General features: G+C 48.4%; 4 protein-coding genes across 6 annotated transcripts; 3 read left to right on the top strand and 1 right to left on the bottom strand.

The window, feature by feature from the left end:
• Window positions 1-64: 64 nt before the first annotated feature.
• On the top strand, window positions 65-2,243 carry naa10 (N-alpha-acetyltransferase 10, NatA catalytic subuni). Its single transcript, XM_029157449.3, has 8 exons — window positions 65-258; window positions 379-477; window positions 560-618; window positions 702-747; window positions 845-960; window positions 1,079-1,123; window positions 1,521-1,605; window positions 1,732-2,243. The coding sequence occupies exons 1-8, from the start codon at window positions 238-240 to the stop codon at window positions 1,912-1,914; spliced, it is 654 nt and encodes a 217-aa protein (XP_029013282.1). The 5' UTR covers window positions 65-237; the 3' UTR covers window positions 1,915-2,243.
• A 771-nt stretch (window positions 2,244-3,014) lies between these two features.
• LOC114859023 (SLIT-ROBO Rho GTPase-activating protein 3-like) lies at window positions 3,015-9,957 on the top strand. Its single transcript, XM_055510544.1, has 21 exons — window positions 3,015-3,335; window positions 4,403-4,492; window positions 4,668-4,839; window positions 4,913-5,075; window positions 5,247-5,309; window positions 5,387-5,515; window positions 5,606-5,734; window positions 5,815-6,036; window positions 6,128-6,229; window positions 6,411-6,584; window positions 6,653-6,737; window positions 6,959-6,986; window positions 7,081-7,180; window positions 7,300-7,360; window positions 7,445-7,522; window positions 7,624-7,752; window positions 7,840-7,945; window positions 8,046-8,291; window positions 8,374-8,429; window positions 8,509-8,759; window positions 9,202-9,957. The coding sequence occupies exons 2-21, from the start codon at window positions 4,426-4,428 to the stop codon at window positions 9,358-9,360; spliced, it is 2,520 nt and encodes an 839-aa protein (XP_055366519.1). The 5' UTR covers window positions 3,015-3,335; window positions 4,403-4,425; the 3' UTR covers window positions 9,361-9,957.
• Window positions 9,958-10,188: 231 nt separating this feature from the next.
• ssr4 (signal sequence receptor, delta) lies at window positions 10,189-12,025 on the top strand. Its single transcript, XM_029156847.3, has 6 exons — window positions 10,189-10,359; window positions 10,590-10,708; window positions 10,790-10,864; window positions 10,984-11,073; window positions 11,185-11,250; window positions 11,511-12,025. The coding sequence occupies exons 1-6, from the start codon at window positions 10,311-10,313 to the stop codon at window positions 11,613-11,615; spliced, it is 504 nt and encodes a 167-aa protein (XP_029012680.1). The 5' UTR covers window positions 10,189-10,310; the 3' UTR covers window positions 11,616-12,025.
• A 2,486-nt stretch (window positions 12,026-14,511) lies between these two features.
• Window positions 14,512-25,500, bottom strand: avpr2aa (arginine vasopressin receptor 2a, duplicate a). Of its 3 annotated transcripts, none has more exons than XM_029157078.3 (7): window positions 24,998-25,485; window positions 19,993-20,369; window positions 19,667-19,912; window positions 19,365-19,511; window positions 18,237-18,777; window positions 16,279-16,508; window positions 14,512-16,194 (listed from the first exon to the last, which is right to left on the bottom strand). In XM_029157078.3, exons 2-6 carry the CDS (start codon window positions 20,365-20,367, stop codon window positions 16,309-16,311), a joined length of 1,509 nt encoding a protein of 502 aa, XP_029012911.1. In that variant the 5' UTR covers window positions 20,368-20,369; window positions 24,998-25,485; the 3' UTR covers window positions 14,512-16,194; window positions 16,279-16,308. The 3 variants fall into 3 exon arrangements, with proteins under 3 accessions (XP_029012911.1, XP_029012910.1, XP_055366520.1); XM_029157077.3 differs by having other exon boundaries at window positions 16,275-16,508; window positions 24,998-25,483; XM_055510545.1 differs by lacking the exon at window positions 19,365-19,511 and having other exon boundaries at window positions 16,275-16,508; window positions 24,998-25,500.
• Between the last annotated feature and the right edge of the window lie 872 nt (window positions 25,501-26,372).

The raw sequence follows: 26,372 nt of genomic DNA, 5'->3' as shown, positions 1-26,372 counted from the left end.
GCTTATACGGCTTCTTTAAAAATTTCAACTTTTACTTTGAAGCCCTGGAGCTCACCGGAACCGGAAGCGTCTGTCGTTATTGTGGCACGCTCCTTCCTCTCCTCCCTCTCTGTTAGCAAGTGGTTTTAGCTAGCGAGACAACTCCTTAAATCATAGGCTAATTATTATGGTTTGATTTCCACTCGTGTAACAGACTTAATTTCTACTCCCCCTTCAGATAATTCAACAGCTTCCAAAATGAACATACGGAACGCCAGGGTAAGTGTGATGAGACCCGTTCGACCGCCATGCTGTCTTTACTGAGGGTTAGCTTAGCTCTTTGCACGTTTGCGTAATGAGTTGACTTTATGCTGTTGAGTCTGATTTCTTTGTTTCCAGCCGGAGGACCTTATGAACATGCAGCATTGCAATCTGCTGTGTCTCCCGGAAAACTACCAGATGAAATACTACTTCTATCACGGACTGTCCTGGCCTCAGGTGAGCGAGTCTGCCGTTACCTTTAACTGCACTGCTCCACCCACTGCTAAGTCCTTACACTGTGTCTGTTTTCATTGTCCAGCTCTCCTATATTGCAGAGGACGAAAATGGTAAAATTGTGGGATACGTGCTGGCAAAGATGTGAGTGTAAAATAATTAACGTTAGGCTCCATTATTGAAGCAAGGCAACTGCATAAATTAAAATATTTTGATGCAAACCTTAGGGAGGAGGACCCCGATGATGTACCTCATGGACACATTACATCCCTGGTGAGTGTCAGTGGGACAAAACCCTCCCATTATTTACATTACCCAAATATTTACATGACTGACTGAAACCGCGTGTGTGCGTGCGTGTGTGTTGCAGGCAGTGAAGCGCTCGCACAGACGTCTAGGTCTGGCGCAGAAGCTGATGGACCAGGCCAGCCGAGCCATGATAGAAAACTTCAGTGCAAAATATGTCTCACTCCATGTTCGCAAGAGGTGGTTCTCTCATAGATTTAAAGTGGATTGCATGTTTTCCTGTTTGCAAAAAGTGGTCAGATTTTGGCTGTGTTTATTTTGATGTTTTTAAGTCACTAATCTTTTCTTCCTACTGCAGCAACCGAGCAGCTCTGCACCTGTACTCAAACACACTCAAATTTCAGTAAGTCTTGACATTTCAGCATTTTTGTACTTTTACAGATATTGTTGAACAGTTAGTTTATTAATAGATAATCAACCACTAATAACTAGTGGCATATACATATATGTGTACATATTATAAATTCCAAGAATTTGAATTGAAAGAATTCTAAATAATTCCAGTAGGTAATACCAGTCCAATTTGGTGATTAATTCTCCCTCAGCCTTTAAAAATGTAAGACAACGTTCTTTTCATTACCACTAAAAAGAGGAACATTTGTCTAGTGCTGCTTCCCTTTTTGTTTAATTGTTGATCTTGCAGGAACCAGCACAGCAGCGAGACTAGTTACTAGTTTTGTAATACATACCATGTTTTTCTATTCTTTGATCTACCTGTTTTTTTACTTCTTGTTCCACAGGATTAGTGAGGTAGAACCTAAATATTATGCCGATGGGGAGGATGCCTATGCCATGAAAAGAGACCTTGCCCACATGGCTGATGAGGTAATTATACACTGACTTAGTTTCATTTTCCTCCCTCTTGTTCTTTCTTGAAACACACATCTCAAGTATGTCACTCATATAGTACTTGTATAAGTGGCTCATCAATGTAATATAAATCTCCCACAGTTGAGAAAGCCTGGAGTCCGTGCACCAGGTCAAGATGCGCCATCTGGCCAAAGCCCATCAGGGTCCGGCGACCAGGAGAAAGAGAGTGAACGTGACAGTGGAGGAGACAGCAAAGAGCTGAGTGAAGTCAGCGAAGCAACAGAAAGCACAGACGTTAAAGATTCTTCTTCTGATTCACAATGACAGTGCAGTTCTAGAAATTTTTAAATTCACTCTCCATCTATTTTTATCCCCATTTGAAAATATCTTTGCAGTATTGGTGACTATGGCAACTATGACCAGCCCTTCCATCGCTGTTATGCCAGGAATTTTGCTTTTCTTTGCAGTGAAGTAAACATAATCACAATTTCGGTGCTATCTAAAATAAATGAGGATTCATATTGGGTGTCAACGCTTTTATTAAAATGCTGTCGTCTTGACAAAGCTCTGAAATCGTCTACATAACAAACGATTTAGTCACAACATGGTCTTATTTAACAGAATGTAATCAAATAAATCTTTCAAATAATGTATTTGGTGTTTAATTTCTTTTAGTTCAAGAGCTGAGAGATGTGAAGTGGAAACTAGGAAATGCTGAGAAACTGACTCAAAGTGTTGCAATAGGAAGAACAGCAGTGTCAGCCTGGTGGTGGGCACGGGTCAGTAGATGTGTTCAGGTCTGCTGCTTCACATCAGTTCATGCAGCTTATGACCAGTGATGGAAACATTATGGCTGACACTGTTCAATGACAGCACCAGAGGGATTTAACGCTGTCACTGGTCGGTGTCCATGGACTTTAACATGTGGAAAACACAGCTGGTGAAACATGAATAGGTCTAATTGGGTTCTTTGTCCTCACAGATGGCTAAATCATGTAAGATTAGTGCTAGAGCTGTAGTGTGATTATGCAACACCACAGTAGAGTCTGTTAGAGGAAGGAAACAGGAGAGAGAGAGGTTCACAAAGATAACAACACTGTGACCTTAAGCTGTTTATCACAACTTTTTCTCAATTTCAAACATTGGTGCCATTTAACACTTGTCAGCTAGAGGCGAGAGAAGGCGACAACGCTGTCCGTGCTGTTCATGATCAGGCCTGGAAAAACAAGTCATCCGTTGTTAGCAGGGATGCTCTGTGCCGAAAGCCTCTGACGTTATATGTCAGACGCTTTCCTGCAAATGGTTTATGCCATTTTACCACGGAACTTGGTGGCAGCTGATTCCACTCATCAGCCGATGAATAACCTGTGGCCAATGAGTGAAACAGCTGGGATCTGATTGCTTTAAAACCCTCCCTGTGGAGCTCAGGAAGCAGCGCGAGTGAGAAAGGACTCGACTGCAGAACGTGCTCATCCGTCACACTTGCATGGTCACACGCTGGTGCCTCAGATATGAATGTGTGAGGGCGACGCGCAGCAAGAAAGAGAACTGTGTGTGCGCATGTGAGAGAGAGAGTGAGAGAGAAAAAGAGAGAGAGAGAGAGAGATGAGTTCCACTCCACCCACGTCTAACTGTGTCCAATGTGAGGGGGAGGTGAAGCAGTTCAGAGCTTACTGTTCTATTATCTGGTATTATTTAGTTTCCTCACTTTGGAGAAGAGACTTATCAAGGCTGCTTCTCATCAGGTAGGACTTTCTTCTGACTATTTAGCCTTGAATTGATTTATATTTCCTCTAATGTGCCACCAAACCTTCTATGATGTGACACTTGATCTTTATTAAACTCCTGCTAAATGTGTTCTGTTGTGAGCGGCTGTTCTCCATGCTTATTTGCGACATAATATTAACCTCACAGCCCTCGGGGCTTTTGGCATTTCTCAATTCTGGCACCAATGTGTTTCTACTTGTTGAAACACTTGGAGGTGAACCATGCAACGCTGCCATACGAGCAGCTGAAGCCCCAGCAGCAGTAATGTAAGCCTAGCTTTGATGCCGTTGTGCAGCAGATTGTTGCGACAGGAGGTGATGCTCCACTGCTGGTCGAACCGAGGCCGGCGGGGAAAATGGTGACATACTGGAAAAATGAGGCAGCGTTGCATGACGCGGGGACTGTTTGCGTTTGTGTAAACCAGCGCAGTCGTTTTTGAGCGGCTCACTTGGAAGTGTCCGTATGAAAGCAGATAAAAGTGTCACATTTGAACTGTGCTGAGCTGTGATCTTTGGCTTTGAAAGAAAGGGGAAGTCAAGTGGGAGGAAAGAGAGTGTCTGATGTGCAAGAAAACAGCCCCCCCCTCTGAGTCAGTGACGGTCATCTAGTAGCTACACAAACGCACGTCCACTGGCTGAATGAGGGCCACGCATGAAGACCCCCCTCTGGACGACCACCTGTGGCCGTCGGTGGGCCCACGCCCCCATCCCCGCGGAGCCGTCCGCCATGTGGGTCATCCTATTTCGAGGGGGAGCTGCAATGTTGCAGGAGCTATTTTTGCACCAGTGCAGCACATGCCAACTGGTTCTCTGCCCGCGTGCCGCTCGGCCGAGAGTGACTGGCTCGTGGAAACGTGTTACACTGAGATGAGCACACTTTTTTCTTCTCCCTCTGTGGCTGGAGGAAGTCGACATGGTCTGCAGAGCGGGAGCTTTTACACTTACAGTGTGAAGGTGTAGAGTGGCACGCTTGCAGCGCTAGGAGCTGGTGTTTACTGAGGAAACCGTCGCTTGCATGTACATAACTCGCACTTGTGTTCATTTAGAAACCCACGCAGCCGGGGCAACTATGAGCTCCCATGCAAAACTTCGCAAGGAGAGGGTCGGTGCTGTGGACTATGACGCACAAATCAAAGGTAAAACAGGAGCATCTCTCCCTGTGTTTCTCCATTCGGCTGTGATCTTTTTCTTTTTTGTTGTTGAGAGAAACGTTGTAAAATGTGTTAGTCACTCTCAGCGAGTACTTTCACAATGACTCATTTACTGGTGTTCTCTCTCTCTGCCTCCTATCCCTTCCCCTCTGCTCTCCAGAGGTGCGCTCCCAGCTGGTTGACCAGCTAAAGGTGCTGGACCTCCAACTGGAGCAGAAGAGCCAGCAACTGCAGGACCTCAGCGATTACCTGCGACGAAGGGGCGAGATTGAAAGCGAGTACGCCCGCTCCCTGGAGAAACTCGCCGAAAGGTTCACCTCCAGAACCAAAAGGTAACGTCTCGCGCCGAGCGGCGCAGAGAGGCGGCTGCTCATTTGCTCATGGTCCTTTTGTTTGTGGCCTCAGGAAGGAGCCCAGCAGTAACTCGGTGGCACAAGTCTGGATGACGCTGCTGACTCAGACTCGCCAGGAAAGTCGGGATCACAATGGACTGAGTGAAAGCTGCAGCAGCTTCCTCCTCCAGCCCCTCACGCTCTGTCTGGACTACACACAGCGCCTGGCCAAGAAGGTACTGACTGAGCAGCCACACACACACACACCCACAGAGCTTGGTCTGCTGCATTGATTTGGTGTATGATATATATATATATATATATATATATATAGGGGGGTCACTGTCATTTTATATGGTGTAACACCATTCTAATTAGTGGTTCTTATCTCCACGCCATCTGTTTAGAGTAAAGACATCTGTATTCAGCTACAAGATGGGCTACTCAAGGTTACCACAGAGCTACAGACGGTAAGTGAGAAACCACCCCGAGCACTTTCCGTTTTGCAAATCAACAAAGGGTAGCACCGCTGTGCATGTGCGTGCAGGCATGGAGGACATACTACCAGTACCACGCAGACTATCTGGGTGCAGAGGGGAAGCTGAGGGAGGCCGAGAAACAAGAGGAAAAGCAGAAGCAGAGCGCCGCTAAGAAACTCGAGAGGCTGATAGAAAAAGTAAGCAAATGCGCGGTGTGAAGCATGTTTACATGTGCATGTGTCAATATAGAAGCGCAAACATTGCTAAGAACTGTGTGATCATTGCAGAGACAATGTAAAGTTCAAGATCTCCACCTGAAGTGCAGCAAAGCCAGGAATGAATACCTCCTGAACCTGGATGCTGCCAACGCCTCCGTGAATAAGTACTACCTCAAAGACATCTCCTCTCTCATCGACGTGAGCTTAAACAAACCTCATCTTGCATGAAGTCAGAAAGGTCAGTGTTTGCAGTCATCTGAGTCCGCAGTGTCCCTCAGTGTGCAGACGTAGGCTACCACGTCTCCCTGGAACGGGTGATGCAGGCCTACCTGTCGGGTCGACGGCGGTCCCAGCAGAACCTCGGCACGGGGCTGCAGCAGCTCCAGGACGCCGTGTCCGGACTGGACCAGGGCCAGGACAGAGACACCCTCCTGCAGCACCACTACAACACGTTCTCCATGCCCCTTCGTTTCCCTTATCAGCCCCACGAAGGAGACCAGGTGAGGAGCTGGAACACAGCATGAAGCTCTGTATGCTAATGGGCATCATACACACACAGTGCCTTTTTTTTTTTTTATTTTTTTTTTTTAGGTTTCGGAGGTCAGTGCTGAGTGCGAGATAAGATGCGAGTTGGAGACGAGATTCAAACACATACAGACCAGACTGAAAGCAGTCACCCAGGAAACAGAGGGGGTAAAGTACATCACAACAGCCGATTGCACTTTCTTATTCTCTCATGTGAATCCACCCACATTGTAATGAAAAGCACCCAATGTGAGTCCAACACAGTCTTCACTTAAAGCTGTGAAATGAATGAGCTAAAGAACTAAAAGGGGTTTAATATTCACGCGACGCGTTGGTCGTTGTGGTTCAGGCTGCTAAGGGCATGCTGGAAGCTCAGTCTTCACTGCTGGAGAACATCAGCGCCGGCGACCTGGAGCTCGGCAGCGACGCGTTTCTGGAGGGCAACGCTGAGGTCCTCAGCGTGAAGCCCAGCGTGGCCCGACGCAGGGCCAACCTGCAGGAAGTGGAGAACCTCTACTTCACGGTAGACTCTCGTCCTCCGAGACCATTTGTGAGCACAGACAGGACAATGAATTCTGGCTCTTCTTGCAGAAAGTAAAAGAATACCTGGTTGGTAGTTCCCTGATATCGAAGCTACAAGCAAAACATGACCTACTTAAAGTGGCTGCAGAAAAAGGTCTGACTTCTGCATTTCTCGTCAAACAATAACCGTATGTTTACATGACATGTCAACATTAAAAGGTTGTTCCTGTTATAATTAGCAGGTGGAGTATTACATTTCGTTTACCCAGCGTATTTCTCCTTTCTTACTGCCTCGTTCTGGGTTCTTGTTCTAACCTCTTTTTTTTTTTTTTTTTTTTTTTTTTTTTTTTTTTTTAATTTTCTATTTCTTCCCAGCGGAAGCATCAAATGAGCGTCAACCTAGGTTGGTATACAAACCTGTTGGAGTTTCTATGAGCTTAATTTATTTTTGACTTTGTCAAACTACATGAATGTTGTTGTCTTGTCTTATTCTGCAGACATAATGGGAGGTCCATGCGTGTCAGGAAGAATCACTCTACTACAAATTTGATACACAACCACAAGCTCTTCAATGGCGACATGTTGTCCTTCATACAGGTAGCTACCATTTATTATTGTACAGCCTTAGGATTTCCTACATTCTTCTATGTCCCTTCATCAGTTAAAAGATGTGGATGATGACTTTTGTGAAACTCACCAGTGTCTGTCTTGTTCAGGCATCAGGACAACAGATTCCGCTTGTTGTGGAAAGCTGTGTTCGCTTCATTAACCTCAATGGTGAGTCCTGAGACGAGACAACCCACTTAGCAGAGTTAGCTTGTCACATTTAGCGAGTTTAACTTACAATAACCTGTCAATCAGGTCTCCACCACGAAGGGATATTCAGAGTGCCGGGTTCTCAGGTGGAGATCAACAGCCTGAGGGACGCCTTTGAGCGAGGTAGTTGTGTGTGCGTCGCATGACCCCTGCTTTAGAGACCGCCCTCCGTCCTAATTGAGCGTTAATAATGGGAGGCAGTGCGCTGTGGGCTCTCCCTGCAGGTGAGGATCCTCTAGCTGAGGGAACCTACGACCTGGACTCTGTGGCTGGAGTGTTGAAGCTCTACTTCCGAGGCCTGGAGAATCCCCTCTTCCCCAGTGAGAGCACCGGCCAACTCCTGGAGCACGCCCGTGAGTGTGTGACTGCTCTGATGCGTATGCTGAAATGTCATTGTGCTAATACTCATCTCACTCATTTTATCTTTTACCTTCTGTCAGAAATAAAGAGTGAGGCAGAGAGAGCAGCTCAGCTCAAAGCAGTCATCTGCACGTATCCTCAGCCAGTTATCATCGTTATGAGATATCTCTTTGCATTCCTTTATCAGTGAGTGTGTAATTGTCCAGTTACCATTATTTGGTACATAAATGTATTGATAATTGCTTTTTTGTCTGCTGTTGTCGATAAACATTTTCTCTGCCTCCAGTGTGTCTCAGTACAGCGACGAGAACATGATGCAGCCTTACAACCTGGCCGTGTGTTTTGGGCCCAGCCTGATCAGATGGGATCTGGATGGAGAAGCTGAAGTTCTTGATCAGCGGCTGGAACTGCAGCCGCTGATCAACGCCCTGGTGAAGAACATCATCATCCAGCATGAAAGCGTCTTCCCGAGCCAGAACGAGGTAGAGGGACCCATTTACGAGATCTGTATGACACTGGAACAGGACGACTGGTAAGAGAATAGACTTGGTATCGAGGCACTGGTTAGATGAAGTGTCTGTGTGTGTATGTGTTTATCGGAGTTGTTTTTTCAGTGAGACGGTGATTGAAGAAGGAGATCTAGACACAGAATACACCCTGAGCAAAGATGGTAACTTTATACACGCCTACATTTCATAATGTTTTGAACACTGATTGTGTGACTGGATAAATTTAATGTGCAACAACAGATTTGGAAGCTGGAACTTCAGTTGACAACGATAACTGCTTGTTTGGAGCAACAACGCAGAAAACTGCTGAACGTCCTCGAGCCAACAGCAGTGGCTCCATTGAGCAAAGGAGGATAACGAGCATGGGCTCAGGCGGACGGATGATGCTTCAGATCCCTGTTGGACCAAACAGCAGACCACGGCGCGTCCCCTCTCCTGGCTACAAATTTCAGGAAAAGTCTTCTGAGGATCTGGCCGTTCAAGTAGACAAGGTCTGTCTTTCTGCCAGAGTGGTTCAGGTGTAGTTGGGCACAATTTGGTTGAAAATGTGTAAACTGCTCAAGGTTTAATTGTGTCTTTGTTGGAGGCAGGGGAACAATTTATTGGCATTTGACATAAAGAGTCAAAACTTGTATGAAATAGCTAATGATGATATAACAATTTTAGATCATTGCTTTCATGTGAAAACTATAATTAGATGCCAAATGTAGAAGATGAACTCCACTCTTGTATTACAGAAGTGAATGTCTCTGGACCTCCAAAAAATTAGAAATCAGTATTATAATTCATGTCTTTTGATGTGAGTTAACTTGAATGTGTTTTGTATGATAAATTTTACCATTGACAGGTAAAATAAGGGAATAAAAAATTTACTACTCAAAGACAGTAAAGAAAAGCAATGGTCATGTTCCTCTTTTTCTTTTTATCGTACAGGATGTCTGTCGACAGATGAATTCGGTCTTTAAGGAGCTCCTCACCCTGCAGACACAGCAGGGTCCCCCTCCAAACCCTTCTTCCCAGAGTAAAGGGAAGCGAGATGGACGCAGAGGGAGAGCAGGCGGACTCTTCAGAACAACAGACCCGTTGGAATAAGGGCAGTCGTCAGAGGGTCGCTGAGCTGTGATCAATTCCCTGGGGTCCCTTGTCTAAAACTCGAGTAGCTCAACTGCTCTTTCATTCATACTTTGTAAAGCAAACAGCTGGTGCCGCTGCATACCTGCAACATGGAAACTGGAGGTTACTTGAAATGCACAGATGTGTTTCTTTTTTAACTACAGAAACCTCAAGTGTTTGTTTGCAAAAATAAGGTGTCATACACTGAGCAGACTTTGTATATAATAATAACCTAAGACTTGTCTGTATGTCTAGGCAACATACCAAATAAAAACTTTCAATATTTTCACTGCCTTTTTAGGTTTAAAAATGGCTGTGTAAATTATAAACTTTATCTTGATCATTATGTGTAGATTTAAAATGATGGACTAACTTATTTCAAATGCATCCTGAATAATATATACCACTTGCTCTTTATTGATCTGAGCTCATGTAATAATTAGGGAACAAAAAGAATCATGTTGCTGTGATAGTTTTTATTAATGCACACATTCCTACCAGAGAATTTTACATAATATTGAGCATCTTAACCTGTAACACTGTATATTTCATGTTTTATAAATTCCTCATCTTCAATTTAACTTGTATTGTTTCTTTCTTTCTTAAAATACAGTCGAAACAGCAAAACAGACATAGTAACAAGTAAACAAGCGGGTGCAGTGACACGACAAACACTTCCAATCAGTAATTTCTTAGAAAAAAGTCTTAATGTAATGTCACCACTAGTCTTGTTTGTGAGTCGGATGACGTGTCGCCAGAGAGCGTTCCCACAATCCTCTGCGGCGCAACAGTCCACGTCATTACAGCGCAGCCGCAGTGGCGTGGCAGCGGTGCGCTGAGGTGGACTTCTTTCCTTTATTCAGTGTGACAGAAGTAGCTACAGCTCAGGGACAATTCAGAGTCTCCCAGTTAACCTTCCTGCCACCAAGATGATCCGGATAGCCGCCTTCTTCGCTCTGCTGGTGGTCGCCTGCTCGGGTGAGTTAGCGAAGAACCGCTGGAGGAGATAAATTCATAAATAGTTCCCCTATAACGCCAAACGTACCTGGTTAGCTAGCTAGCAGCTAGCTTCATCAAATCACTGCCGCTTGTCTTTAATGTTAGGTTTAATGTAAGCGTTGTTTGTGTTTGCTATAGTGGCCGATGCAGCGCACACTGTGCACTGGTGTCTAGGGTCTTAATAACATGTTTGTGTGCTGTGATGACAGGAGAGAGCTGCACAAACCCAGTGATCACTCCGTCGGCCTACACTACTTCTGACGCCGTCATCTCCTCCGAGTCCGTCTTCATCGTTGAACTCAGTCTGACCTGTGCAAACGGAGCTCAGGTGACTCTTAAATCACTAAGTGGCGACGTTTATCACTGTTGATTCGAGACTGGCTCACTGATCATTTCTTCTCTCCTGCAGAGTGTTACACTGTATGCTGATGTGAATGGCAGACAATTCCCTGTGACTAGAGGGCAGGATGTTGGAAAGTACCAGGTAAGTTGTTCTTTAGATTTTACACTGAGCAGGAGTATGTGAACTATTGGAAATTTCCCAACACTGTAAACCTATGGGGTGCACTCCAGCCACTTATGTGAAACATTTGCTTGTCTCAGGTTTCCTGGAGCCTTCCTCATAAACAGGCCAGCTCTGGAACATATCAGGTCAAATTCTTTGATGAAGAGTCGTACAGCGCCCTGAGGAAGGTTTGTGTTTGATGTTCAGTCAGTAGACTCAGTTTTACTGCCAGTGCACTTGTTTTGCAGTGGACTGTCTTTTTAAGAAATTGTTGTTTTGATACATCTGTTTTGTTCCAGGCCCAAAGAAATAATGAAGATGTAAATGCCATTCAGCCTCTTTTCTCAGTCAACATTGACCATAGAGTAAGTGTCAGTCTTAATGAGTTTGATTTTGTGTGTGTGTGCGTGCCTTGCCTTGCCTTGCCTAGATGGCTCAGTTTTGTAGGGTTTAGTAGAGACAGATTTGAAAAACTGAGATTAAATGATCCTACCTTTTTATTTGAGAATTAGAGGTGGTGGAGTGTCTTTGTCTTGCACATATACTCTTGAAAAAATGATAAGAAACTCAGTTACATGCCGGAGAAATCAGAACTGTTGTAATGTTTTTTAACCTCTCATTACAGGGCGCATGGAATGGCCCATGGGTGTCTACTGAGGTGGTGGCTGCCCTTGTTGGCATCCTGGTCTACTACATGGCCTTTAGTGCAAAGAACACCATCCAGGCCTAAACAGATCCGCGGTCACATTAACCACTAGGTTAAAGACTGAACTCTGGTGGAGATCAAACGATGCTCCAAACCAGCAGGACGTTGCTACTCAATCAGCTTTGGAACGAGGAGCAAGAGTAGAAGTCCTAGTACCTTTTGTTTTATTCAGACTATGTCTGTATGCAAACAGTCTTTTCCCACAAGTTTGTTTTCTGTATGGATGGAATTTTGTCATTATTTTTGATAAACATGGACACAGAACTAATTAAACAAAACAAATTTCCTAACAGATTATTCAGTTCTGTTTTAAAAGCAGTTGCTAAACCTAAATCATTGTGGGGCTGTCTAACAGAGACATCTCAAGCCTTTAGTGCTACTGTGCAGTGGATGCTTTTTACAGTAAAACAAATAAATGGCTTGTTTTTCTTTTAGCTTCATGTGTTGGTTCATCCTTTTTATAAACCAATTTTATGGTGGGTTCTTAGAGATCTCTTTAGATGATGTAGCACTTAAGGAGCACTTATACACTTATATACACTTATTATAGTGCCAGAACAATTCTCCTGTTTTAGAACTGTACAATAATTGCTTTTTCCCCACACAGACGGCTGTCCCACTTCAACATTCTAGAGAGTTAACAAAGGGTGGCACGCCAAGAGTTGTTGTGCTCAGTAACTGTGACGATAGCTTGTGTTGTTCACTGCACAAGTAGCGCAGTACCACCAGCTGAACACACAGTGGCAGCTCTGTGCTAGGTTTAAGAGCTACAGACCCATCTCATGGAGTTTGACTGTTTCACTCTGAACCTTAGATAAAATAATGCCACACGTTGCATAAGGCACTTTAAGCCATTGTTTTGTTTTATCAATTCACATCCATGTATAAGTACTTGAATTAATGTCATTCCAATGTTAATATTATAGTAGTTTGTCAGAAATGTCAAAATAGTCAGTGTCGTTCTGTAGCTGGCACACACTGTTCTGCCTGTCTGACTCCCATGAGACCAATGTAGACTTTGCATAGGAGTAACTTGATCCTCCCATATAATCACTGCTCCATGCAGAAACTACGCAGCAGGTTTCTCATATCTTTTTGCAGCTTTGTCAGAACTAACACACCACAGTCTCTTAACCCTCATATGAAATTGGAAGCGTCTTGTAACATCAAAGCTTTAAGGATAATGTGCACATGTCATTATCTAACTAAGAATATTAGCATTCATTACCTACATGAAACATTTTTACAGATCAGTAGAAGCTATTGTAGAGGAATCTGGTGTGTGTGTGTGTGTGTGTGTGTGTGTGTGTGTGTGTGTCTGCTGTGAAGCAGACAAAATCTGTTTTGACAGCACCGGCTCCAGGAGCAGACATCGATGGGCTTAGTGAGGTTCAGCAAAGTGGAAACTGGCATCACACTAGTGATTTCCACATTGTCTCACTTTCACTCTGTGTTATTTTGGGTTTTTCCTTTTTTTTCACACAATTTTGTAACTCAGGGGAAGTTCAAGCGACTTTGGGCTAACAGAGTGATTCAAAGACAGATGGTATCTCTTCATGTTGGGTTCCTTTCTACACAATACAAGTTTGTGTTATGGTTGTATGAGGCGTGTTATATTTATAGCCACTTCAGCCACAACCGTTTGACTGTAAAGGACTGAACGGCTTCAGTCAGTGTTTGTGCCTTTCTCTCTGTTGTCTTCCTCCTCTCACTTGCTTTACCCGTTAATGGGCATGCACATAAATCCTATGAAAACATGTGGAATGACCTTCCATGAAACAGGTTTTAGTTTTAGCAGATTTTCTTCACATGCTTTTATTTACTATTAAAAAGGAAGAAATTCCAGGGTCTTACTGAGAAACACAACTGTGCTTTAGGTAATGAAAACAGAATGAGTGAATGTGATCAAAGTAAAGTTTGATGTCCTGAGCTCAGGTTAATAACCCATTTAAAATCATCAAGTACTTGTGTGATGTGAGTGTTTCTGTAAGATCATAAAAATACCAGCGTGTCTATGTTTGGCAGTCTGTCAGCCCGTCAAAAGGAATTCTCTCACACACTGAATCTAGCTGTAGTGGAAAGTGAGCTTTTGTTTTGTCTGACTGTGAACTAATGGCAACAAGAGTTGTTTTGCGTTGGGTGGGACCTGAGCCTATAGGAGAAGCTTAACAGCAGCCACTGCTTGACCTAAGCAGTGATGTTCCAGGTTCCCAGTCTGATTTATGCTGGCTTTGGTCAAGGCTGCGGGCCTTCATCATTCTTCAGAACCTCTGGATGCACTCTCTGACAGACCCTAAATGCATCTGGAGAGGAAAGTTCACCTATTTTTCTGACCTTGTCACAACCACACAGCAGTCATTTATTTTCCTTATGCATTGCAGCCATGGCAATGACAAGAGACAGTATCCTGTAATGTAGAGGTGACCTTGAGATGACCATGACTCCTCTTTTATTCTCAGTGCTGAGCGAGAAATAGAGTTCATCTGATTTAATGCTGAATAATGGCTGCACAGTCGATATCTGTAATACATGTGAGCCTATGTTTGGGCTCTCCTAGCCACCAGGAAGCCTGGACACATCTGAAGAATCGTCCTCTGACCTCTAAACTTCCTGACAGGATGAGAGAAGCACGTGGCCACTCCAAATGTTTGGGAGACGCTCCTCTATTTCCTGACCTACCCAGCGACACACGAGACGTTGTGACCGTGGCCTTTTATTCTGGCAGAGAATCAAAGTGGAGGCTTGTGTCTGGGGAGCTGGTGCTCGGTGGAGCGCTGGAAGCTCTGGATGCACGGAGGAAAAGGCGAGGCCTCCCCTCGGACACCGACAGGTCCTCCTGAGCTGCCTCCAGGTTTGAGACGTGTTGTCCTGCAGACTCATAAGACTGGCGTCCTGAACATCATTATCAAATCCACTGTACTGTAGCTCACATAATTGATTTTTATTTAAAAAGATAATTACATTACATGTTCTTTCATGCAGCGGAGTGACATAATACATTGTTTCTAATGAGTAGAAATGTGATACATGAACTGCACATGAACATAAAACAGCAACAATAAATAAAAATGGTGGTCCACCCTATGCAATGACCCCTGCTCTGGGGGAAGCTGTGTCCAAGGATCACATAGCTGACATCATGAGCACATTAATCCAGTGGCGGCAGCCCCTGGAAAGTGTCTGTGTGAAATTACAGGCACTTGGTTCGAACTAGAAGTACTGAAGTACTTTCACTGCTGATTCACATTACAGCACAGCTGGAGTTACTGCACACTGCGTATGAAAGGCTCATTAGGGGTGTCAAACCTCCCTGCGCCGTCCCCTTCTCAGGGTGCCTCCCAGCTCTGGAGGAGCAGCGTGATGGAGCCCAGGCCTCGGCTGATGTCGGCTGACCTGAAAAACTACTAACGCCGTCATCTGCATGACTTTTTCGGCCGGACGCTAATGAATCTTGAGGTCTTAGTACCGAGACGCTCCAAGCTGCTCTGATGTACGTAACATGGCAAATAAGCTAGAAAATCATGTTAGCTGACCTTTGAAGCTACAGTTTGCTGATGTATTCAGCAAACATCTTCTGATGTAGACTGGGACCATGTGAACCCTCATCATCTATAATGTGTAGAGATAAGGCTACTGAATGAAGGAACAGCTATTTCCTTGTTGTCAGGTGATTATACACTATTAAAAGCTTATGAGTTCTAGATTAATCTCCTCTACAGCTTACATTGCTCTCGACAGTAGCCTTTTACAACATCTTTGGTTTAACATCTCGTTTTCCATGACGCATCATAATGTTACAGCTTATATGACTCACATTCAACACATCTCTCACACATGTCACTAAATGTAATGTGCTATACGTTATCCATAAATACCCTTCACCCTGTTCACACTGTGCATGGGCCGAACTCTCCCTTCCTCCCGCTGTTGCTCCGTGCTTCTCTCGTTTCATACCTTCAGGAGTCCGTGACTGGAAAGTATCTGCGCGTACCTTATGAGCCGTGTTTATGCAAAGCACAATCAATTTCTTGTGCCGTGGATGGTTGTGATAAGCTGGGCTGATCCTCTGCTTCCCTGCCACCGTTGGCCTGTGAGTGAATGTGTTTTGTGTTAACCCTCGGTGTCACCGTTCCTCTTGGGGGCAGTGTCTTGATTCTATTGGGCTGTTGTTGTTATTAAATCGCTCTTTTTCCACTGGACCTGGTTTGTCCTCAGCAAGTATGAATTCAGCCCCGAGCATCCGTCTCCAAACCACTGTCTTACTGCAGATATAACAGGAAATTTTACCTCCGCCCTTGCAGCAGCTGTCTAACTTCTTCCTAATGTCCGTGTGCCTCTCTCTCTGTTTTCCTCAGCTGTGCCAGGAAGCCATTAACGCAGGGATCCACCCTCCGCATTCCCGCTGCTGTTTTCTTCCACGCGGTGAGTTCTTCCCCTTTGAAGCGATGAACAAGATCCTTCTGAACAAACACTGGTGGAGGTGGAAATCTCCTCGCCGCCAAGGTCACGTTGCATCACGGATGCCGTCACTGTACACTATATTTCACAGTACCATAATACAATGATAAAACGGTGTTGACATCGTCAATGACGCCCCGTCCCGCTGTGGGAGGGAGAGGACAGGTGAATACAGATAGAAGTCCTGGCAGCTGCGAGCATCTGCTGGAGGTGGTGTGCATGTACCTACGGGATGAGCCGCCTCCGCCGCGCGCCCCCGTCAGTACAGGCTGTCCTTGGTGGTGGACGTGTGCGTGGCGGTGGAGTCGTCGGGCAGCGAGCCTCGGCGGCCGGGCCCCGAGCGGCAGCGCGCCAGGCTCAGCAGCTCCCTGGAAATGCTGGAGGAGAACGCTGTGTAGATCCAGGGGTTGGTGCAGGAGTTGAGGCTGGCGAGAAGCATGAGGATGGTGAAGGCCACGCCTGCAGGGGTCACAGGGGGACACGCATGTGAATTCATGGAGGAGCAGAGGTTGATAGTGGGTGAGCTGAAGGGGGACGTCCTCCGTCATTAAACTGACCTGGCAAATAAAAAGAGTCACGACTCATTGCTGTTGTTGTTTTTATGTATTTCCGTCACTAGTTGCAACGAGAGAATGTGAATTTCCCAGGGGAGCAAAAACCTACATACTTCCTTTTCTATTTCTGTTGGAGTATGTTATAAATAAACCATGAGCTGTGTGTGTGTGTTTATGTGCACACTTGAGTACATTTTGTGTTAACTGCTCACGGGCTTCCATGCATCGCACCTCGTGATGTTTTTATGAGAAGCACGATGCTCTGTTGGTAAAATGGCAAAATCTGGCCAGGGTGCAACAGCTGGCAGACACGCACACACACGCACACACACAGACACACACACATGCACGCACGCACACACACTGAACAACACACAGACACACACACACACACACACACACACACACGCACGCACACACACACACACACTCACACGCACGCATGCACACACACAGACACACACACACGCACGCGCACACACAGACACACACACACGCACACACACACACGCACGCAAACACAGACACACACACACACATACACAAACGCGCACGCACACACACACACACACACACACACACGCACACACACAGACACACACACACGCACGCACGCACACACACTGAACAACACACAGACACACACACACACGCACGCAAACACAGACACACACACACACATACACAAACGCGCACGCACACACACACACACACACACACACACGCACACACACAGACACACACACACGCACGCACGCACACACACTGAACAACACACAGACACACACACACACACACACACACACACACACACGCACACACACACACGCACACACACACACACGCACGCACACACACACACACGCATCAGCACACATTCACACACGCACTCACACTCACGCACAACTCACGCTCACCACTCCATCCACGCTCTTCTAGCACACACACACACTCACCTTCACTCACACACACACACACTCACTCATTCACACACACATACACACACCATTCACGCCATCACGACACATACACACACACACTCACTCACCAGCACACAGCACACACAGACACACACACACGCACGCACGCACACACACACGCACACACACACGCACGCAAACACACACACACACACATACACAAACGCGCACACACACACACACACACACACACACACGCACACGCACACGCACACACACACACACACACACACACACACACACACACACACACACACACACACACACACACACACACACACACACCTCCTTAAGGCTCCTCACGTCTGGCTGCCAGCAGACGCTGTTTGTGTGTCGTCATCCAGTGGTTCCTGGTTGTGGGTCAAAATAACCATTGTTTCTGACCTTGCCGCTCACTCGCTGTTAATGCATCTGAGCCGAGCTGTGTTTATGTTGTTTATGTTTATGCTGCCTAGAGCTAAAAACAGATCCAGGCTGCCCACTTAAAGCAATTAACTGGTTAAACTGGGCCAAGGAGGATTAATCCATGTGATGAACACATCCCTTCAAAGTGACACGACTAGGTTTTATTGTTTTCTCAGGGTGGAACCGTCATTATGAAGTCCTGCTGGTGATGTGAGGTGCAGCAGGCCACGGGCCGGGTTGGGACTGACCTTGTTTCGGCGGGTCGGGGGCCCAGGCCGCCCACAGCTGGACAATGAAGAACGGCGCCCAGCAGACGGTGTAGACCAGCACGATGACCAGCGTCATCCTCACCGTCTTGGACATGGCTCTGGTGATGCTCGGAGGCGGAGCGGCCGGAGGCTGCGGGGGGGCACCCTCCAGGGAGCAGCGCCGGGATCCTGAGGCCGGGTCGGAGGAGGCGCCCTGCCGGTCCGAGCCGCCCGGCGCCGGCGCCACCAGCTCGCCGCGGGAGCTGTTGTACTGGACGGAGGGGGAGGCGTAGTCGTAACACTCTCTGCCGTGCGCGTAGCTGTGGGGGCTGCTGTTCGCAGCCCTGAGGAGCTGGTCTCCCCTCCCGTCTCGCCCCCCTCCCCCTCCCCCCGACACCCGCCTGCCGCCCTCCTTGGAGCGCTCGTCCGCCTCCCTGAAGCCGGGGAAGCAGAACAGGATTTCGTTCCTCTTCATCTCCGCCTTCACCAGCCGCTCCGACTTCAGGTAGATGTTGTTGTGGATCTCTCGGAAGATCCTGATCTGCGAAGCGGTTTCACGAATGAGTGGGGATGCGTGAAGCAAACAGACAGAATGGACGTTGACCTTCTCCACCTTTTAAATGAGTCTAACACGGGTTAATGCAAGATTATTGTGACTGTAAGTTTGTTTCTTACAATCGATACATCGACCAAAAGGCTTAAGAGGCCTAAGTTTGATTATATGCTCCCAGTGTTTTACATGTTAATTATTTCTCTCATAATATGAGAGCATAATATGAATTGTTCTTCTATCAAGAGTGTGGCTGGACTGTGATAATGCAACGATGCCTGGGGTTCTGCGTCTGGCAGCGATCTCACAGCCCCCGTGTCGTGGCAGGAGGCGCTCACAGCGAGAGGCTTTCTGAGCAGCCGGCTCAGCGGAGGCCTCCGCGAGCCGCGGTAATGAGGGGGAAATAGCTGGGCCCGAAATAGAGCAGCGGGGCTGACGGGATGCTGCCGTCCAACAGGCGTCGCCCACAGGTTACCAGGCAAGACGCCATCATCAGCGGTGAGAGCGCTTCGTTCACGCCCCCCTTCATCTGAGCGCACGCGTGACCCCGGTCGCCGGGCGGCGGCGGCCAGCGTTACCTGACAGACGGTGATGATGAGCGCAGGCAGGAAGAGCACGGCCACCGTCATCCAGGTGACGTAGGCCTTCAGCCCCCACGCCTCAGCGAAGTGCCCCCAGCACTCGTACACCCCGGGAGCCACTTCTGAGCGGGAGAAGATGAAGACCTGACGGAGCGAACGCAGACATGGCTGTCAGCTGCCGCTCCTCCTATCTGAGCCGCCGTGACCTCACAGCGCTAAAAATAGACGTTCTGCAGCAGCCTCCAGCTGATCTGTGGGCACATGTGAGAGCGCCGCCCCGCGTCTCCACCGCCGCCTACCTGCGGTAAGCTCAGCACCAGCGCCAGGGCCCAGGCCACCATCACAGGGGGGTTCCAGCGGGACACGGCCCCTCCTCGATAGGCCTTCAAAGGGCAGCAGATGGCGTGGTGCCGGTCCACTGTCATGGCAACGATCATATAGGAGGACGCGAACATGCCGACGATCTGCAGGTACTTGATGGTGCGACAGAGGAAATCAGGCCCCTGGAACCGCTCCGTGATGTCCCATATGAGCTGGGGAAACACCTGGATGGAGAAGAAGCAGCTGCTGAGCGGTGAGAGCCCAACCATCACCTTAAAGCCCCTGCATCCGAGCGGGGACCCACCTGAAAGAGCCCCACCACCAGGTCGGCCACGGCCAGGTTGACCATGAACACGTGCATGGGCGCGTTGTGCTTCCTCCGCCGCAGCAGCACCCACAGCACGAAGCCGTTGCCCAGCGTGGTGAGGGCCAGCACCATCGCCAGCACCGCGATCTCGGCGCGGGCCAGGCCCGGGTCCCGCACGGCGGCCTTGGGCAGGCTGCGCGGCGTGGGGCCGAAGGCGGAGGCGTTCTCGGGGAAGAGGCCCAGGACGGAGGCGTTGAGCGACCGCAGCCCGGACGCCAGCAGGGACGAGGGCGTGGCGTTGGTGCCGCCCGAGGCGAGCGGCGAGGAGAGGCCCGGGCCGTCCCAGCCCGTCTGCACGCGGAGGCGCTCCATTCCTGAGGAGACATCACGGGGAAAAATGATCACGTACGGTTTATTGTCCATCTCTCAACGCTTCTAGGGGGATGTATTTTCGTTTTTATACTTCCTCGGGGACGTTTGACAGATTCATCCCTCTTTTCCTTCACCCTCGCTCTCATAATCCCTCTAAGCCCATTCTCTCTCCTCCACACTCCTGTTTCCTGCCTCCTTCCACTTCCTCTCATGCATCCAGGCATTCGCTCTCGTTTTTTCCTCTGTGTTTGTTTTTCTTTTCATGTAAATAAATGTCTCAGAATAATAGAAAGCTGGGAGGAACGAGAAAGCGGTTTAGGAAACAGGTTGGCGGGAGGAAGGATGGATGCGTGAAAGCAGGAAGGGACAAAGGAAAAGAGCCGAAAATCTTTAGATGAGGAGAAAAACGCTGGACCAGTATAGATCTTAGGACTTAAGTTCTTGGGTTAATACTGCAGTGAAGGGATCCTTGGGAATTTCCCCCATCCAAAACCACAACAGCATCTATGACGATGGTATTGAGCCGCTCACACATCATAAGGCTTCACGAGACCACGCCGCTGAGCGTGCGGACTTGTGTTCACATGGCTGTTCGAATGGCCGGGCCAGCTGGACCGGTCCACCCCAGAGGAGGCAGAGCAGAACCACGTCAGCAGGGTGGAAACGGACCATATGTGACCCGTGAGGAATCCCCTTGTGCCCCGCTTTGTCGGGACCCGCGCCCCGATCTCTGTATTTATAGCATGAGAGGATTCTTTGTGATGCTGTGGCCTTTTGTTTCAGCATCAGCCCATGTGAAAAATGAGATGGAAGGAGCCGAGGAGGTTCTGTGGTAGTGTGGGGCCTAAGACATGAATCAATTGTATAGATGTAATAATAACATTTACATGACGTTAATTGCTCATGTAAACCTCTTTGAATTCTTTTTTTTTTTTGTATGGGTCACCCGTTCCAACAGCCCCCGTCTCGACCGCCGGGTGAGTCTCAAACTGACAGCCCAAAACACTGCTCCTGACTGTGCAACATACAAATGCTTGTGCAAATGTTTGTGCCTGCGCTGGATGCACTGGATGCACTGGATGCAGTGAATGCACTGGATGCACTGGACGCATTGAATGCACTGGATGCACTGGATGCACTGGATGCATTGAATGCACTGGATGCACTGGATGCACTGGAGTCCCTGCTTGGAGTCATTAGCGAGGCACGTCGCCGCGTTTTTCTGACTGCAAAGCTTTCGCTCTGATTAATGGAGGAGTGGAGCCTTCCGTCGCCTTCCTCTCCAGAGGCAGAGCAGTGCCATTTCCATGTCCTCCTCATCCTATAGCACTTTCCCACACTCAGCGCTGAACGGCCTCAGGGAGAACAAAAGCAGGTAGTTAAGGTACAGCAGAACGCGCTGCAGCTGCAGCCCCTGCGCTCCATTGTTCTCGCCGTCTGCTCCTCTCTGACAAACTGCATCATGTCCCGCTTCGTCCTCTGCGTCCGTTTCATTCATGTCACCTTCATAAGGCCAACGTTAGAATACGAAGGCAGCCCTTGTGTTCCCGTATCATAAAGGATGTCTTTAAGGCATTCATGGATTGTAGCTTTCACTACATGTGATCAATAAGTCTGCACGCATTTTATTCCATGCCGGGATTACAGTTACACACATGTTGATCAGAGGTCTGCTCCTTGCAGTAATGCAATACTGACAAAAATCAATCCAGAGCCGAGCTACGCTGTGAAGGTCAATCACTTTCCCAGAACCTGCTTCATTTGTATGAGGTGAAATGAATTTACAACCAAATACATTTAGATTTTTTGAGCGGTTCTGATGCTAAATGTGAAGGGATGCTTTGCCTCCTATTTGCCTCTGGCTTTGTCTTGGCATCTCTTGTGTGGCAGGAACCCACCTGGCTGACAGACGACCCTGCCTGGAAACATATGGACCATATTTTCATACGCAGGCTCTGGAGAACTACAGCGGTGACGTTAATAATACACACGGAGAGCAGCCCCTCAGATACACTGTGATTTATTCAAAAAGGCTGCGACATGAACATGATCAGTGTGATGCGTGTTTGTCTAGAGATCCCGATGACGATACCCAATAAAAGACAAAGTAGGTTAATTTATCAGATTTATAAAGGCTCAAGTGGAGACACTCGTAGACTAATAACACAATCAATCACAGCAAATGGGAGAGCGAGTGAGTGATGTATAACCGAACCACCCCAGGACAGCAGAAATAGCTGCATTCACAGGTTCTCACACGATAAGCCGACAGCGGGGTGATGTAGGATGATGGCAGAGAACGGTCCGGCACCAGGTCAGCTGCTGGTCAGAGGCTCATACGCCACACAACACCAAGGTCCCACTTCTATTACGCTCCCGCCGTCACATTTGGACACGGCGCTTGATGTACGTCCTGTGCAGAGTCCAACCCACCGCGAGACGAAAATGAAATGAAACGTTGGTCCCCCGTTGAAGACGGAGCGGAGGAAGCGCACGCCTGATTGCTCTGATTAGACTGAGACGTCCTGTACCGGCGGTGGCGTCAGCCAGCGATGAACAGACTGCATTATGTGCAGCAGTTCAAGCGGAATCAAACAAACAGCCCGGCGCCTTCTGACCAGGTTTGACCCGGTCGCTGCCGACATCCTCACTAACACGTACAGTAACAACCTGTTGATAATTAGCTTCACTCTATTTCCCCTCTGTTACATCCACCCAATCCACCCGTTCTTGCTACGCTTCTTATTTCAGTGCAGTTTTGGAACATTGTTCTCGTTTACAAACAGCAGCCGTTCTGGTTCAAATCCGGCCCGACCAGCTTTGACGCGACGGGGACTGGAATCACAGATGAGCAGGCATTGTGTCCTTCCAGACTTTATCAGGATTCCACCCCAGACGTTGATTATAAAGCGAACCTCTGCATGCTTGAGCCGTGACCTCACTTTTTATCCTCGTGCGGCTTGGATTCACCGTGTGAAGGAGTTTGTTCAACGGCAGCTGAATACATTAGCACATGTTTATGCATGGACCCACGGAGGGGTCTGCTGATTTGTGTCTGCGACGCATTCCTCTCTGATTCCACTCCTCATCACGATCATTTGCGCCCAAACGTTCATTAAATGCTAATCACACGGGACCCCACCTCGCTGCACGCGCTGATACTGTCAGTACCCGTCTGCAGCTCAGTCCCGTCTGCAGCAGCGGCTTGAACAGGACGCTGTCAACTCTGCACTCAGCAGCTCTGGTCTAGAAGGTCCAGCTCCCTTATCAGCGCCGATAAAGCCCGTTTAGACCACTGACCGTTGCTCCCCTTACGTGTCATTAACCAGCACTCTGCCAACAAGCGTGCGCCCCAAACAAAGCGGCCCCTTCACGCAGCTCAGAGAAAGTAAAATATCCCCCCTGAGCGACGTCACAGGCCTGGGTTCACGGCTGACACGCTGCGGCGAAGGACTCCCATCTGGAGACCTTGATAATAATAGTAGTGATGATAATGGTAATTTTTCCTGGGGGTCGAACAAGAAAGTCGCTTTGGCCCGAACGCACACACGCAAACAAAAATTTAATTAATTAAATTAATTTAAATGAAAACTTTATGAACTATACAAATCTGAACACGAAGCTGCGATAGTTCAGATAAATGCGCGGTATTGGAACAGATTCACTGCTCACAGAACTTTTTATCGCCGCTTATAAAATGACTAATACGTTGTTGTGTTGCCCAGATCTTAGGCGAGCGCTGTGCGCTGAAGATACAGGCTTATCGTGAGCGCGCAGCCGGGCCGGAACCACGAATCTGCCCTCCTCATCTCATCTTTGACGCGCGGACACAAAGCAGCGGACGCGCTGTTTGTGGCCCTGTCGCAGCTCACCTTGCTCTCCATCTCCTGCCTCTCGGTGTGTTTGGCTGTTGTCTCGGCGACAAGAGCTGTCACCATTAGAGGCCATTATCATTACACGCTGGAGCAGAGCACATTAATAACCAGACAGAGCCTCCGAGCCTTATTCAATTAAACACAGTGTATGACATGCATGATGTAAATGATCAGAGTAAGTGCTTTAACTTCACCCTAAGCTTGGTGTCCATCAAGTCAGCAGTTATAAAACAACTCAAGGCAGCGATGGGATGTGTTAGTAAAACTAGAATAATCTGTAAATGTAAACCCCAGCCGTGTTTTCCAATGAATTTAATTTATAACCAACGCGCTCCGCTTTGCGTCAGCGCCGCCGCTGACGTCCAACCAGGAGACGGCCACTGTGAAAACAGCCTCTGTGTTCTTTTCTGTCCACTTTAATCAGTAAGCAGATGACATAGATTATCATAGCACAAACAAGGCTGTGCCGTTCTGCTGGTTACTGCACAAACATTGTGGAAACAGCGAGGGCGCATGCAGATCCAGAAGCAGAGGAGCGCGGCCGCGACTCCTGGGGGACGAGGTGAGACGCGATCGGGGGGGCTGATAAGGACACAAAGCGCCTCGGAATCCCCAAGTTTGAGTCTACGCCCACACCACTGGGCTGCAACGCGCGCTGGATGAGCGCAGAGGAATAGTTCGAGGGCTATAATTAGAAATGTTTGTATGAGAAACAGTGGAAATAGCACCACAATAAATGAAAGTCACCCACTCACCTCTGATGCACTTTAGAGGAGCCGACCCCCAGCTCCCCCCCCCCCCGTTGGCTCAGTCCAAGTGGCCCAGCTGGTCCCTGAATGAATCAGGCGGGCTCACACACCATCAGCGCGTCTGCATCAGTGTCAGCGCAGAAGTTCCCCTCCGCTCCCCGCTGACTGCTTCGTCCTTGCGCTGGCAAACGTGCGTCGCGCTAATCCATTTATTATTCCAGGCGTGATCCGGCACCGTCGGGCTGCCGCTCCTCCAGGAGCGCGAGCGGGAGTGAGTGTGAGGGTCCGCCTGCGCTTATCTCCCTCTCCCCGCCCCGCTCTCCCCTCCTCCCGGGTCAGTCAGCCTGTCCTCCACGGCTGAGGGTGGAGCGTGCACGCAGGCAGCGCAACATACCTGCGAAGTGCACGTGTGAGGGCGAGCGGGGACTGGGCTCATCGGCATGTGTACACTGTGCGTGTGTATCCATGCAAATGCACCGTGTTCGTTAGGAACAGTCCCCTGAGCTAATAGTTCGGTTAAACCTCCCTGCATGACGGCGAGCACGCTCTGCTGTGGAGACACAGACGGGCAGGTGCTGTTTGCACCCGATCGTGTTGCTGTTGCGCGGAGACAAGCGCGTGCACCACGGAGGCGACGCTCAAACACCACCTTGCTCTCAGTCAGCTCGGCTGCGCCCCGTGCGCCTCCACCTGTGCTGGAATAGCGATCGGCTGAGTCAGCCGGGCCACCGGCGGGTCACGCACTCGGCGCGGACGAAAACGGGAGCGGTGGCGGTCCCTGAACGCACCGGCTGCTACCCGCACAGGACTGAACCCACACAGACCTCCAAACCCATGTCTCCTCCAAAGTCTCCTGTTCACAACCAATCTTGTATTTCCTGTTAACTGCTACTCCGTGGCCCCCAGCAGCAGCAAAGCAAAGCCACTGACCCCAGACCAGCAGAGAGTGGAGTCTGATGGTGTCACGCTGCTGCTGGTTTCCTTCAGCGCTGCCACAGGTCCCAAACTCGCTCTAATGCAATTTGAAGACGTTTTGTGACAGTGTTGTGAATCAAGAAGAAACTGATCCTCTCTGTGCAGCGGCCACGCCACAAGTGACGAGCAGGAGAACGAGGGCGACGTGCACGTCCAGGACGTGAGATCACCTGGAATGGGCGACGGTGGGATGATTAATGGTCCGCTCGTGTCCAATTTGCAGCGTGAGGTGACGAAAGCGCCAGCTTGCAGAAAACAGGCCTCCGTAACATTTTATTTGGAGGAACAAACGCCTGCATTAGGCGGCCGTCATCTGAGCTCAGCTGGGAGTTCTTTTGTGCAACTTCCAGTCACAAAGCAGCAGTCATTTTATAGGAATGCTGAGACTTTCAAATGTCTCACTCTG

The sequence above is a fragment of the Betta splendens genome, chromosome 7 (genome assembly GCF_900634795.4).
Source record: "Betta splendens chromosome 7, fBetSpl5.4, whole genome shotgun sequence".
Classification (NCBI taxonomy): Eukaryota; Metazoa; Chordata; class Actinopteri; order Anabantiformes; family Osphronemidae; genus Betta; species Betta splendens.
The sequence above is the reverse complement of the archived record's forward strand: the minus strand, read 5'-3'. Positions and strand labels throughout refer to the sequence as shown.